This window comes from Lissotriton vulgaris, chromosome 9 (assembly GCF_964263255.1).
Source record: "Lissotriton vulgaris chromosome 9, aLisVul1.2, whole genome shotgun sequence".
Lineage (NCBI taxonomy): Eukaryota > Metazoa > Chordata > Amphibia > Caudata > Salamandridae > Lissotriton > Lissotriton vulgaris.
The window spans coordinates 100,223,974-100,239,046 of NC_141697.1; the positions used below are offsets into that span (position 1 = coordinate 100,223,974).

General features: G+C 44.9%; 1 protein-coding gene across 1 annotated transcript in view; it reads left to right on the plus strand.

Annotated features, from left to right (window-relative positions):
* AQR (aquarius intron-binding spliceosomal factor) overlaps positions 1–15,073 on the plus strand; it is a 451,150-nt gene that overhangs the window by 371,236 nt on the left and 64,841 nt on the right. Inside the window, exons 28-32 of the mRNA XM_086937130.1 lie at positions 470–541; positions 4,166–4,353; positions 4,766–4,937; positions 7,425–7,595; positions 8,120–8,205. Coding sequence (XP_086793256.1) covers positions 470–541; positions 4,166–4,353; positions 4,766–4,937; positions 7,425–7,595; positions 8,120–8,205 — 689 coding nt within the window. The remainder of the gene's footprint in view (positions 1–469; positions 542–4,165; positions 4,354–4,765; positions 4,938–7,424; positions 7,596–8,119; positions 8,206–15,073) is intronic.

The following is a 15,073-nucleotide window of genomic DNA, read 5'->3' on the forward strand; positions in this document are numbered from 1 at the left end:
ATGCCTGAGAAATTCAATGGTAAGAAATCTGCAACAAGGTATTATCTCTACCAGTAACTTGTTTTTCAGTGACTTGATTGTTTGGGTGTTCGTAAGCAGACTGATGTGTGTGCACAGGAGAGGCACCATTTGCTTTAGCCAGATTTTGAGACCTAGGCTTTTTTTTGCATAACTTGGTACACTTGTGAAAACCTGTCTCTTTCCCTCAACATTGTGTACTTTTTACGATTTACTAAATTGTGGCAAACATTGCTTGCTTATATGTCATTATTAATCATAATGATTTTGATTGATGGCAGAGTTTATAATTATATGTACAGTTTACAATGAAATGTAGATTTTTGTCAAGTACGAGGATTTGGAAGACTTTTATTAAAAATAATATTGCTCAATTGTGAAATTATGTTCTGTGATCTGTGCAGCCATTGTACTTGTATTAAACAGTCTTTTCTGCTGTTACCCATCACAGTATGACAACATTTTAATGGAGGAGTCTGCGCAAATTCTGGAGATCGAAACCTTCATCCCTCTTCTCCTTCAGGTAAAGCTACACTGCTGTGTTCTCCAAATGATTTTATTTGGTCAGTGTACTTTTAATAAATATATTTTCAGTGATAATTTGTGAACTAATTTATGTGGTGCTCTAGCTGTGCCTTTCACTGCTATTCCATGATTACACTGACATTATTCAGGTCTTTTTGTGTTTTTTTTCACTGTGAAATTTTACAAAATTAAACTTTGGCATTTCGAATATTAATGTGTGTGAGAAAGTGCCCTATTTCTGCATGGTATGCCCCACTTTTTGCTGAATTGCTGAGTGTGCCCTGGGCTTCTGCAAATCAGGTACCCAGGGCCTATGTTCCTTCCCTAAAACTGCATTGAAGCCTAAACCCAATTGGCATCTCTGGCCACATGTCAGCCCATGGTAAATGGTACCACAGGCACCCAGGGCACTGTGACCAGAGAAGGCCTTTAAGGGCTGCAGCACTTATTGTGCCACTCTAGAGGTCCTGTACCCTGACACTCACACACTGCCTTTGCAGGCTGCGTGTCTTGGTGCAGAGTAAAGTGAAGCGTCAACATGGCACACATCCCTGTGTGCCATGCCTACAAACCACTGCTCTGGCCTAGCTTATTCACCCCTCGATCTGGGTGCCCTATGCCGGTGGTGAGTGTATAGGTGCATGAGCCCTGTACCCCTACAGTGCCCAAGTCCATTCCTGGGCACTGTAAGTGCAGTCCTGCCATTAAGAGCTTATGGTGCTGGGAGTCTGTCATTACGAACTCCACAGCACCATAAGGGCTACACTGAAAACTGAGAAGTTTGGTATGAAACTTCTCAGCACATTAAACCCACACTGATGCTAGTGTGGGATTTAATGTAAAATGCACAACATTTTAGAGATGCCCCCTAAAACTTGACCAACTTCTAGTGACCTGACTGAGTGGCTGCTTAGGCTGCCACCAACAGACATGTTTCTGGACCCCAGGGTCGAGAGCCTGCTGCTCTCAGGGGCCTGAAACAATGCACATCGTGGGACGAGGTGCCAAGCCTCCTCCCCCAGGATGGGCAGGGTTCACGAATGAGAGGCTTCTAAGGCATGCAGGAAAAACAAGTGAGGGAAATAGGTATGCCCACCTCTGCCAACTCCATCCCTCAAGTGGGGTAGGCGAGGTGAAGCACAACTACGAGTACCCGCTATCTTGAGGATGTGGGGGGCCCAACCAACCAGGGACGGGCTCCTGCCCCCCTCCCACTGGAGGGTGGCACAATAGGGGGTGTACCCACCCCAGGGAAGGGACCCATTAGTCCCTGCCCTCTACCTACCTGTAACGCCCCTAAATCTAGTATTTAGGGGGCACCCTGAACCTTGCTTTCTCACATCTCGAAACGACAAGAAGAAAAGAAGGACCGAACAACCGTGCAGCCAGCTAACAAGGGGAAGACGCCCACTGACTAGGCCCCAGCCCTACAGGCCTGTCTCCCCTCGAACCTGCTCCTGCAAAATCCCGGTGTGTCCTGCAGCCAGTAACCTCGAAAACCCCGAAGGACCTGCTGGTCTTTACTTCCAAAGACTGCTTCTCCCTTGAAAACCGGATTTGTTCAACTGCAAACCTCTGGCAGATACCGCGAATCCAGCCTACTCTGCACCCGCCGAACCGAACTCAAGTGGTGAACACCACGAGGTGGTCACCCCAGCGATCCTGACCCGAGATCTGGCGACCCCTGACCTGCCTCAAGCCTCCAGCCGACGCCTGTAGTCTAAATCCAGAAGGCCCCACCAAACCGCGACCAGGAGCTGGTAAGAAGATCTGACCCCAAAAGGCACCCCTGCACCCGAAGCCTCACTGCCTTGTGTACCCAAACCCAACAGTGCCTAACCAACCATTAACTTCCCAACTTACCTCTGGAAGTGGTGGTCGCGCCCAGAAGTCCTTTGTCTCCCTGCCTGCAGTGCTTTTGCAAACCAAAGGTTCTCCATAGAAAACAAAAGGGCACCCGACGTCGAAACAGCACTCTGCACCCGGCCGCCTCAGTGCCGCTGAGGGTGCACCTTTTGTGCTACTTTGTTTCCCCATTTGCCCTGACCTAAAAGCTAGGAGCTTTGCTCCCACAACCCAGTGGCCTGCTTGCCAGCAGCCACCAACCGGAGGCCCCCTATCCCCCATTGGATAACATTGGGCCTCAATTCTCTGCACCCGGCCGCCCTAGTGCCGCTGAGGGTGTAACAAGAATGCATCACTGACCTGGGGGACCCCTGAGTCTAATCCCAGAACCTTACCTCCCACAGTCGATAACTTACCTTTGAACCAATAACCTGTTTTATCTCCATAGGATAACATTGACAATATTCTTCCAAAAAGTTTCCAAGTGTGGAGTTTTAAAATCTAAAAATATTCCATAAAAATCGCACAAATAACTGAAATATATTTTCTTACTTGTTTGCAGGGAATGTCCCAGTGCTGAACCTAGGTATCCAGCACTGAGTTAGAAAAGTAGGGTAAAAAGTAACTTACCTGTAATTTACTGAAAAAGCCTATTCATTTCAATGTACTGTATTTGCTACGTATTGCAACCTACTGCATTCCCTGTAAATCAAACAAAGTACAAGATCTATTGCATTTTCAAACTGTTCTACATTCAACAACTTATTACCGTAAAGTATTTAATGCTTGCTTGGTTCAAAAAATAAAACAACAGTATATTTTTTAATACAATAACAAATGGTCTAGAGTTCAGTTCTTGAGTGTGTAAATTCATTTGCTGACTGAGTGTGTACATCAAATGCTTAATTAACACTGTCCTCTGATACTGCTTTACCGCTCGACAACTCTACCACAAATAAAGAGTAAGGTTCTATCTAACTTTAACCTCTGCCTACCTCTGGGGTCACCTGGACTCTATACCTTTTATACCTCATTTTGGTGTAGTATATATAGAGCCAATTTCCTACAATGTGCTAATACATGAATGCAACAAAACTAGCATAACTCGAATATTTGTAATTCACAACCCACTGTAAATGTGCAACATACTGGTAGTCTTTCCATGCTTACCAATGATGTTTAATAACCCCTAAGCTCTCATATATAAGGTCAATGCATAACCAAGGTGTTAACTGACCCCAAACCTTCTACTTGTATTGTCAACCTGTCAGCAAATTATGTAGAAAGCATGGCGTCATGCAGATCATAAAACAAGGATATCTGCTGAGAGGATTGTCCTTGTCAAAATGTGTCACACCTATATGTTCATCTCAGTTTCCAGTGAATCCCTTGTTCAGTCTACATGTTATCAAAATGCTTTTTGTGTTCATTATTAACTTTCATGTATGTGTGTTATCCATTTGATTTTTTAAAGTATTTCTGTTACTAAATGTTTAGTTCTTGACGCCTATAGCAGCTTTGTTGTACCTGTGCAAAACTTTCAAATAAAGAATAGCTATCTGCAAAATCTAGTAAACTAACTTCCCTCATCGTTCCTAACAGTGTACTAGGATGTTGAGGCATTGATTCAAACATCATACCTGGCAAGAAAAGGAAACCGTGCCCACCACTTGTTAGTATGGATTCTAGACAGACACGCTACTCACACACGTGAAGACAACCCGTTGGCTTATTGTTTAAAGACGTGGTTGTTTTCTGTTTTTATTTTAACGAATAGAACCCTGAAGACGGGTTCAGCCGCCTGAAGCGCTGGATTATGATTGGAGACCATCACCAGCTACCTCCTGTCATTAAGAACATGGCCTTTCAGAAGTACTCCAACATGGAGCAGTCCCTGTTCACAAGGTTTGTTCGCCTGGGGGTGCCGACTGTGGATCTGGATGCCCAGGGTCGAGCAAGAGCCAGGTGAGTCTGTGCTTGCTGTGCATGTTATGATTCTGCTGGTGCCAAATGTTAGAGAAATGCAAAGCAAGGATTGATGTCAATAATTTTGCAGATGGGACATCAGTCTTTGTTCTTGTGAAATTAGAGCACAGAATGGTTTTCAACTGCACCTTCAACTTTGCAGGAAGATAACACACTTGCACAATGTCAAAGGTCATGGTATGCAGCTCTAGGTACAAAGCAAATGCATAACTAATTTTACGAGATGATGAGCTGATAGTGAAACAGAACTGTATTGAACACTTTGAGCTTCCTTGTTATGGGGTATGTGTTGCTGTAAAGTGGATTATAGGTTGATCGACTAGGAGTCGGTGTGAGTGATCTCAACACTACAGTACAAAATAGTGTGTAACTTTCACTCTTTACCGAGCAGTTTATGCAATCTCTACAAGTGGCGCTATAAGAATCTGGGAAATTTGCCACATGTCCAGCTGATGCCTGAATTCCGTGCTGCGAACGCTGGGCTCTTGTACGACTTCCAGCTCATCAATGTTGAAGACTTTCATGGTGTGGGAGAGTCTGAACCAAATCCATACTTCTACCAGGTAAGCCAAGGATTGCCGGGATTTCTATTTTCCATTCTACTGATGTGTGTGGGACCTCTGCCTCTGTAGTATCAACACTCTTCCCTTATTGAGTATAATATTTTAGGTCAACCTATATATTACATGATCCGTAGAAAAAGTGTCTGGGGCGCAAAACAAAAAAATGGTAGAAAGACTGTAAGTCTCCACAATACTCGCCTCCGTTATCCTTGTTTACACTCCACAATAGCATTGCTTTTTGTTTTTTATTTCCACTTAAGCATGCTTTTAGGAGTAAGCTCTATTGTTCCCTCTTCCACATCTCAGTGTTGCTGCTTGTCCAGGAGGGCCCAAGTGTTTTCACCTTCCTTCTGGCCTCCTCGATAGTCCTGGTTAGGAACCAGTAACCATTTTGTAATCCAATTTACTATTTAATACCCTCATCTTTTTTTTCTTTTGTTAGGGCTTAGCAGTTCTTCTGACCCTTCGCCTGGGCATTGTTTTCCTACACATTCACCTGACTTTTTTTACATATCATAGCTGAAGTACTCCTGGAAGTAAGCAGAAATGACCTTCATGTCTCACAGCTCCTTCTCTATAGCGTGACAATTTTCTTCTGTCTCCATGATTTGTTTTGACATTGATTCAGTCTTTCCCTCAAAAGCATCCTTCCTTACATCTTGGACGTGTAATCTTTCTGAAGACCATGCAACATAGTTGCATGCCCTGGTCTCCCTGACTCCTTTCATTTAACTTCTGCACTGGGATGTCTGAGGTTTAGAAATAGTACATTGCTTTGTGCTGTCTTTAACATTATTCCTAAGAGAGATTTTTCCCTGGGGAAAATAGACTTCGCCTTCACAACTCTGTTCCTTTCTAAGAAAACATGATGATTAAAGTGCATAGATCCATTTGTGCTTGGTAGGAAAGTAAATAGGCAACAGGTAAGTTAGCTTCCCTAATCAAGCTCTCTACAGGCTAACTTTATGCCTTAACTATTGGCACACCATTCAACATAATCAGATGCTCGTGGGACAGATATTGAGTTTACTGATAACCTCTTATTTTAGGATAGACTCAGCAATATTTTCTTTTATATCCGGAATTGGAAAATTCAGTATGTGATTCTACAGAAGCTCTCTGACTCCTCAAAACATTATAGAATGAGTATGATCTCCTTAATCAACTGTTCAAGTGTTGGGCGCGTGCCTGCACCTGGTTCCCTTGAGCCATCCTCCCCCTTACCCTCCTGTTTCACACCAGAAATGGACAAGATATCTACGTTGTTTAATCGAAATCCGCAACGAACTGAGGGAACTGCTGTATTTATACTGCATTTATTAAAGTTCCGGTCTTTGTACCGGTATCGTTTGTACTGGATGCCCCCTATTTTGCAAAATGTTAATAGAGATATAATTAAAAAAAAGAAAGTGTTCTGGTGGGCAAACACTTGCAGATTTATGACAACAAAAAATTGATCTGTACCTGGTGGTACATTGAGAAATGATCAAATAAAATTGATCAAGGAGAATATATAGCCTCTTTCATCCTTTTGTAGTAGGTTGATTTCTTGGCTGCTACAAGATGCCAGGCTGACGGTTTCTATGAAGTGAAAGACCCAGGATCTACCGAGTATGGGTTTATGGTTGGTAAAAGTCTGGCATCTCTATGCTGTGGAGAATTGGTAATAACGGTTATGGGTAGAATATGTCATTTTGAGTAGATGAACTCACTTCCTAACCTCTTTCAAAAGACAGAATTAAATTATGCATACCTGCCCTCCTTAGTTGGTTATGGCCAAGGACAAAGGATCTTTAATCGAACAACTCTTACTGCCTGTGTTAAGAGTTTGGTTGTTTACATTTTGCCGCTATTGTACTTCTTTTCCTCATGTCACCCTGTAAAATGCTACAGTTGAATTTCTCGAACTTACGTTTGCAGATTTTTGTTTAATGTATATTGAGGCTGATTTGCTGAGTATTCTGCATGTCTTTGACTGTTTTCCTGCCACGTTTGACTATTCATGGGTTGATTATATTGCCATCCTTAACCCTGTATTGCTCCTGATAAAACAGTTTTTTCCTTCGTTAAACAACTTAAAAAAATATGTCAGACACATTTCACACTTTAATCTTAACTTAACTCACATATTTATTCTACAGTCTTCATACTAACTCCTTCCTATACTTCATTTATTAACTCTCACATAAACGTAGATGCCTCATGGATAATTTGAACCATAGCTGCTAATATGCAGGAGTACATTTTCCATCCATGTAATGCACAAAACTAATCCTTACGTAAGAAAGCTTTCTAAAGCAGCTGCAGGATAACCTGTCTGAGCATCTGTAGGGATCTAGTGGGCAAATTTCATTCCTCTTTTGTAGAGGTTGAGAAATGTTAGCTGTCTGTAGAAGGTCATACCTAGTTCATGAATGTGACAGAGGAATGTGCAATGTTACCAGTATTTCAAGGATGCATTGTGATCATTTCTTGTCTTTTTGTCAGAATCTTGGTGAGGCGGAGTATGCTGTGGCTCTGTTCATGTACATGCGAGTCTTGGGTTACCCTGCAGAGAGGATCAGCATTCTGACTACCTACAATGGGCAGAAGCATCTTATCCGCGATGTGATCAACCAGCGATGTGGAAACAACCCTGTAATAGGGCGACCAAATAAAGTAAAAATATAATCAATACCTTCCCATTTCTGAGACAGGCTGTCTTCTCTCCACTCTTCTTGTTCCTTTTGATATTACCTTGCTTTTAGACAGTGCAGAAAGTGCTGTGTGTGCTATATACTGGCATCCAATCTTAACTATGCGGTTGAGAGAGCGTTTGGAAGATGATTCCTTTACATATCATGTGGCTTTACAGTTAGCATTTACACAAGCAAGTGAAAAGATACTTGTGTGAATTTGTGTTGATCACATCTTCATTATTCAAGGTGAACTAGTTATCTATTATCTGTATGGAAACCACTTGCCAGCATACACATCATGCTTCAATCTGATGTTGTTTTTGCTTACCCATTGAGAGGGATAAGCTATTGTTTACGGTGTTGTGAAAACTGGTTAGCACTTAAATCATTCTTCAATAGAACTAATGGAACTGAAAAAACCTCAGCCAGACTTTCGGTAACACAAGGTTCCCCAATGTGTTTTCATATGCCTATAATTATGTAACATGCTTCTTTTCCTCTTAGGTAACTACTGTTGACAGATTTCAGGGGCAGCAAAACGACTATATCCTCCTTTCTCTTGTGCGAACCAAGGCTGTGGGACATCTCAGGTATGTAGAAATCCACCAGGGGGGCAGCTCATTTACATTTCAGTTTTCAGTTAGACATGGTATAATGTTCTCTCCCCTACAGGATGCTTGCATAGGTGAATTGATTTTGACAGCAGTAGAGAGGGCAAATGGGTCACTTTAGTGAGCCTAGTTCCATACTTGTTATAGTCGACCTAAAGTGCTCATTATTTCCTTTCCTACTACATCTCTCTTCTACCATTTTACAAGTTGTTACTGATTGCGTCCCCATCACTTCACTCTTAGACAGCCTCATGTGTGACCAGAGTCCTTCCTTCAACGTCTTCTCAAGACCACTTGTTGTAGAAGCCTTCAAGCCTCCCTACCTCCACTCAAACATTTTTTTAATCATCTTTTTTTATTTTTTTTCAAGACATGATAACAATTCTTTATCAACATCATACAAATTCACATGGATCAGAGTAGGTACATAGCAATATTACACATATTTCTCTTTGTTACATGCAGTTGACGTTGGTGGTACAACATTATTGAAAGGGCTGTGCGCGTCGTAAGGCATTTAGGCATCCTATCCCTTCATCTATTTAATACCTTTTCCTAGTATTTCTCACATATCTGGAGCACATTGGATGATTTGTTCTTATTCCATCTGAATTATACCTTCCCTCAATCCACCCTTTTTCCCATCCTATCTACAACTTGGTATGTTCTTCCTCGTTCCCCGCATTACATGTTTTAGGAGCACCTTCCCCCCACACTTCCCTCCAACAACTCTTTCTCCACGTATCACTCTTCCCGCTGGTGAGCTAACAAATAGCACCACAGTGGGGCCCATACATCCTTGGGCCTGGAAGACATGGGCAATAGTTCCGCATAGTCCGAGAGCCGTTCCTGGCACACTATTACGTCAGATAGCCATTACTTGAACTTGGGCGCCCGTCCCCTGCCCCATCGGCAAGCCACCCTTCTTTTAGCCATGAGGAACGCCAGCGCAATAAATTTATGATGCTTGGCCCTTAGTGTTTTGACATATCCTAATAATGCCATTAGTGGCGCGGCTTCTACAGGCGTATCTATCATTTCGCGCAATGCATGAAACACTTGATCCTAGTATTCTTGTACCGCAGGGCACCACCATGCTAGATGTAGAAAGTCTGCTCCCGTCATACGACATCTATCACATCTATCATCATTTCTCAACATGAATCTGTACATCTTGGCTGGTGTATAATACATCCTGTGTAAAAATTTATAATGAACTAACCGTAGCCTGATGCTAGCCGATACCCGCTCGGTCTGCATACAGCAGTCCTCGCACTGTTCGTCTGTCAGATCTTGGGCAAGTTCCTCTTCCCATTTCTTGCGCGCTCGCGGGGGCGAGGCAGCCGTTTGTGAATGCACCAGTTTATATATCATTGACACCAGCCTTTTAGCTGTATCTCTCTCTAAGATGTGCTGCAGTGGTGAAAGCGTTTGCGGTTCCGCTGGGAACTCGGGATTAAGTGCTCTTATCCCTTGTCTCCATCTAATATATACAAAGACATCCAGTGGCGTCCTCTGTTCTGTTTGGAACATGTGATCAATATTGCGGAATTTGCCTTCGTGGTATAGATCCCCCCAGGAATGGGCACAAGTCCAATGTTGGAAACTTAAAAAAAAAAAACTCCTGTAGCAACGGCATAGCATGCCGGTCGGCGAGAGGTAGCAAAGGAGAGTATAGAATAGGGACATCCAGCATACGTCCTATGCGCTGTCATGCCGTTATCGTACACGTGAGTGCATTGGGTGCTCTATCACTGTTTGTTATCGCGACGTATAGTGCTCCCTCCAGTGGCGTGGGGTGCAAAAGCCAGTGTTCCGGTGCTATTTGGGAAATGTGTTTCGGCTGTTACCTCCACTCAAACATGCTAGCTCTTTTTATATGTTATGCATTAACTATTCAAATGTCTACCTATTGCATGTTCAGATGTCTCCGTCCTGTGTATGCATTTTTATTTGCTGTACTGAATCCTTTTTTTCTTTAGATAGCTCAGTCTTCGTAGCATGTGTTGGCTGCAGATACACATGCTATGTATATTCCTGCCATCTAGTGTTTGGCCCAGACTCTGCAAGTTGTTTTTCCTCAAGGAAGTTTTTATTATCGGCGTAGGTTCTCCTCCCCCTCGAGGTACTGCGCATGTACAACAGCTCCTTTGTTAGAAACTTTTTTTTCCGCCATCAAGCTGAGACGAACCGCGTTGGAGCTCTGCAGCATTCAACACCCACAAGGCCTACAGTTAAGAAGAAAGCAACCGGAGATCCAGTAGACGACACTCAAGGATTCTAGGAGCCGGGAACGTATTACCCGGTGCCCAGTACACACACCCCCGTCGATAATGATTGTCTCTAGGTGATGGAGATGAAAAAGGACCTCTTTCAATGATGCCCTTTGTGCGGGCCTTATGCGCACACTCTGATACACATGAGGAGTGTAATTTATGCCTCTCACCGGAGCATAAAGAGGACAAGTGCGCAGCTTGCACATTATTCAAATACAAGAAGACTCTTTGTATCCTTAGGGATCGATGCCTGGAACACACCGTTGAACTGGCTGCCAAGGCAGAGTTCTCAGACGGCAGCGACGTGGAAAGCGAAGCAAATCTCCGATAGAAGGTGGGGTGGTCATCGCCAGCCCCCACTAAGTCACTTCCAATTCACCTCTGGGGAAGAACACGCTCTGGTGCACGAAGAGGGGCCCGCATCGGCGAGCCACATCTCTGATTCTGGTCCAAGGGCCAAGACCGCGCCACTTACTGTAAGTACAGTCGACCCCTGTGTAAAGAAAAAATCTTACACTCTCCTCCACCACCCCCGCTACACTCTGGTTCGGCACAGCCCTTGAGCTCAGGCCTACACCATGAGAACACCTCAGAGCCAAGAACGGACGAGAATGTTCTCGATCCCAATTGGGCTAACACACCACAGCACGGGGACGGTTCCGGCACTTCGCCATTACCGAAGCATAAGTCGATGTCAACTGAGCCACCAGCACCTAAGCATAAGTCAGCACAAACTGACACACCAGTACTGAAGCATAAATCAGCAGCGGAAAACACATCGGCACCGTAGGATGCCAATCAGGGTATGACCCTCAGAAAATCATTGAATATGAAGAAGAAACGATCAGGCTCGAGCACATCGGAATCAAAGCTGGCCTCAGTTCTGAGGACTGAAAACAACATGGGGTTTCCAGGCCCCACAAATTTTCGGAGGACACACCACTGGCTCCAAAGAAACAAAAGACTTGTACCCAGAGAGTAAGTGACGGACGAGGCATTGTCTTTGAGGAACTGCAACAATTCATGCAGGAAAAGCGTAAAGGAAATGCCAAGAGGCAGGCTCAGGATCAATCCTCACCACTGCTTCCATTAAAAAAAAGTGTAACAGGAACACAGGGCCACAAGTCCCCAGAGTCACCACAACCCCTAATACCCTCTCCACAAGAGGAGGAAGAAGGGGAGATACAGGGCACAGACTCCCAAGGGACAGAGAATACCCAACATACCCCTGACCCTTGGGATGATTATGATGTGGTCTGCCTGACCCAGATATGGGGTACAAAAGGGGGGTGGTGATGGACAGAGCATCTGAATCAATCAAATACTCACACCCAGTCAAAAGTTCTGGGTTTAATCCATCACCGTTCTTTAGCCCACTCTGCCACCCCAGTTCAGACATGGCTATATGCAAATCAGTCTGACCCTGTGCCTCATGGGAACACGCCAGCCCAAACTGCCAAGCCATGTCTTCCCTGGACCGGAAACAAGCTTCCGAGGACCGGTTTCTGGCATTCCAGCCGTCTTCAGCCCGGCTTGCTTGAATCCAGTGGCAAAGTGAGCAAGGGACTCACGTCTGAGCATACCCTGCCACACTTATGGCGGCCAAAAGCGGTACAAAAGGGGGTGGTGATGGGCGGAGCATCTGAATCAATCAAATACTCACACCCAGTCAAAAGATCTGGGTTTAATCCATCACCGTTCTTTAGCCCACTCTGCCACCCCAGTTCAGACATGGCTATATGCAAATCAGTCTGACCCTGTGCCTCATGGGAACAGTCCAGCCCGAAATGCCAAGCCATGTCTTCCCTGGACTGGAAACAAGCTTCCGAGGACCGGTTTCTGGCATTCCAGCCGTCTTCAGCCCGGCTTGCTTGAATCCAGTGGCAAAGTGAGCAAGGGACTCACGTCTGACCATACCCTGCCACACTTATGGCGGCCAAAAGCGGTACAAAAGGGGGTGGTGATGGACGGAGCATCTGAATCAATCAAACACTCACACCCAGTCAAAAGATCTGGGTTTAATCCATCACCGTTCTTTAGCCCACTCTGCCACCCCAGTTCAGACATGGCCATATGCAAATCAGTCTGACCCTGTGCCTCATGGGAACAGTCCAGCCCGAACTGCCAAGCCATGTCTTCCCTGGACCGGAAACAAGCTTCCGAGGACCGGTTTCTGGCATTCCAGCCGTCTTCAGCCCGGCTTGCTTGAATCCAGTGGCAAAGTGAGCAAGGGACTCACGTCTGAGCATACCCTGCCACACTTATGGCGGCCAAAAGCGGTACAAAAGGGGGTGGTGATGGACAGAGCATCTGAATCAATCAAACACTCACACCCAGTCAAAAGATCTGGATGTAATCCATCACCGTTCTTTAGCCCAATCTGCCACCCCAGTTCAGACATGGCCATATGCAAATCAGTCTGACCCTGTGCCTCATGGGAACAGTCCAGCCCGAACTGCCAAGCCATGTCTTCCCTGGACCGGAAACAAGCTTCCGAGGACCGGTTTCTGGCATTCCAGCCGTCTTCAGCCCGGCTTGCTTGAATCCAGTGGCAAAGTGAGCAAGGGACTCACGTCTGAGCATACCCTGCCACACTTATGGCGGCCAAAAGCGGTACAAAAGGGGGTGGTGATGGACAGAGCATCTGAATCAATCAAACACTCACACCCAGTCAAAAGATCTGGATGTAATCCATCACCGTTCTTTAGCCCAATCTGCCACCCCAGTTCAGACATGGCCATATGCAAATCAGTCTGACCCTGTGCTTCATGGGAACAGTACATACATACATGAAACATATGCATTAGAAACATGAGAAACAACACCAAAGATTGTTTAGAAACTGTTTTAATGCTTAGATAGCAGTAGAAATTCTTATAACTCACTGAAAGCATAGAAAGCTCCCAAGCTGCATTGCAAACACACAGTCTAAAAAGACTGAAAAGCTAACCTGTAGCTGTATGTAATACAAAAACTGACACCGTGCCTTTAAGGCACTCATGACCCCCTGTATCCCATCATGCCTCAGGGGTGAGAGGTCAGTTGTTCTTTTCGGAAACTGAAAAAACCAAGTAACAAATAGGTTAACAATATCTCCTTATTAAAGAATGTCCTTTGCCCGGGGAGGCAGGAGGGTTGCTTATGACTTTGATGAGGATACCCCTGGAAGAGAACTAGGATTACCGGTAAGTAACTAATCCTTCTCTTCCAGGGGATCCTCATCAATAGTCATAAGCATTAGAATAGAATAGTGAGCCTCTCCTCATCCCTGCGGGCAAAGGAATAACAAGACAGTAATCTCATCAACAAGCCTGAGCAGGCCATAGGCTACCCAAACAGATTTCTCAATGAGGCTTGTCCTACTTGAGTATCGGCCCTGGAATCAGATTCTAGACAGTAATGCCTCGTAAAGGTATGAACTGATTTCAAGGTTGCAGCCTTGCATATTTCTGACATTGGAATGTCATGCAAGAAAGCCACTGTGGCCGCTTTCCCTCTGATGGAATGCGCTTTGGGTGATACTAATAAAGGCTTGCCTGCAAGCTGATAGGCCAATTTAATGCAGGAGACAATCCATCTGGAGATGGACCTCTTGGCCGCTGGAAAGCCCGATCTCATTGAACCATAGTTTATAAACAGCTGACCCGCCTTCCTGATTCCCTTAGTCTTTTCCAAATAGAACTTGAGCACTCTTTAGATCCAAGGAGTGCAATGACCGCTCTGCTGGGGTCGCTGGATTTGGAAAAAACGAAGGGAGGGAAATGGACTGATTTATATGAAAATCAGAAACCACCTTAGGCAAGAAGGATGGATGAGCTCTCAGGACTACTCTATTGTGATGGAAAACAGTATATGGTTCCTTCGCACAGAGCGCTTGTATCTCGCTTACTCTGCGCGATGACGTAATCGCCACTAAAAAGGCTGCTTTCCAAGAGAGATGTTGCAAAGAGACCTTGTGGATGGGTTCGAAAGGAGGTAACATTATCCTGGATAGAACCAGCTTCAATTCCCAAGGAGGAGAAGGATTTCGCACAGGGGGATAGACTTTTTTCAACCCCTGGAGGAAGTCCTTAACCACCGGAACCTGAAAGAAAGAAATCTGATTAGGTGATTTCCTGTACGCTACTATGGCTGACAGATGCACTCTAATGGAAGCATATTTCAATCAAGAAGTTGCCAAGGAAAGGAGGTATGGCAGGATTACCTCCTCCTGCCCTTTAGTAGGATCTAGGTGATGATCCCTACACCATATGTAAAACCTTTTCCACTTGAACGCATAAGACGCTCTCGTGGAAGGTCTCTTAGCCTCCTTTAAAATGTGCATACATTCGGGAGGCAGGTTAAGATGCCCATATTGCAGGACCTCAGGTGCCATGCTGTTAGGTTCAGTGATGGGAGGTTGGGATGCAGTATTCTCCCGTTCATCTTGCTCAACAGGTCGGGCCTGCAAGGAAGTCGTCTGTGTGGACACACAGACAGATGCAGAAGGTTCGGGTACCACCACTGCCGTGGCCAATCCGGAGCTACCAAGATCATCTCCATGTCTGACCTGAGGAGCTTGGAGACTACCT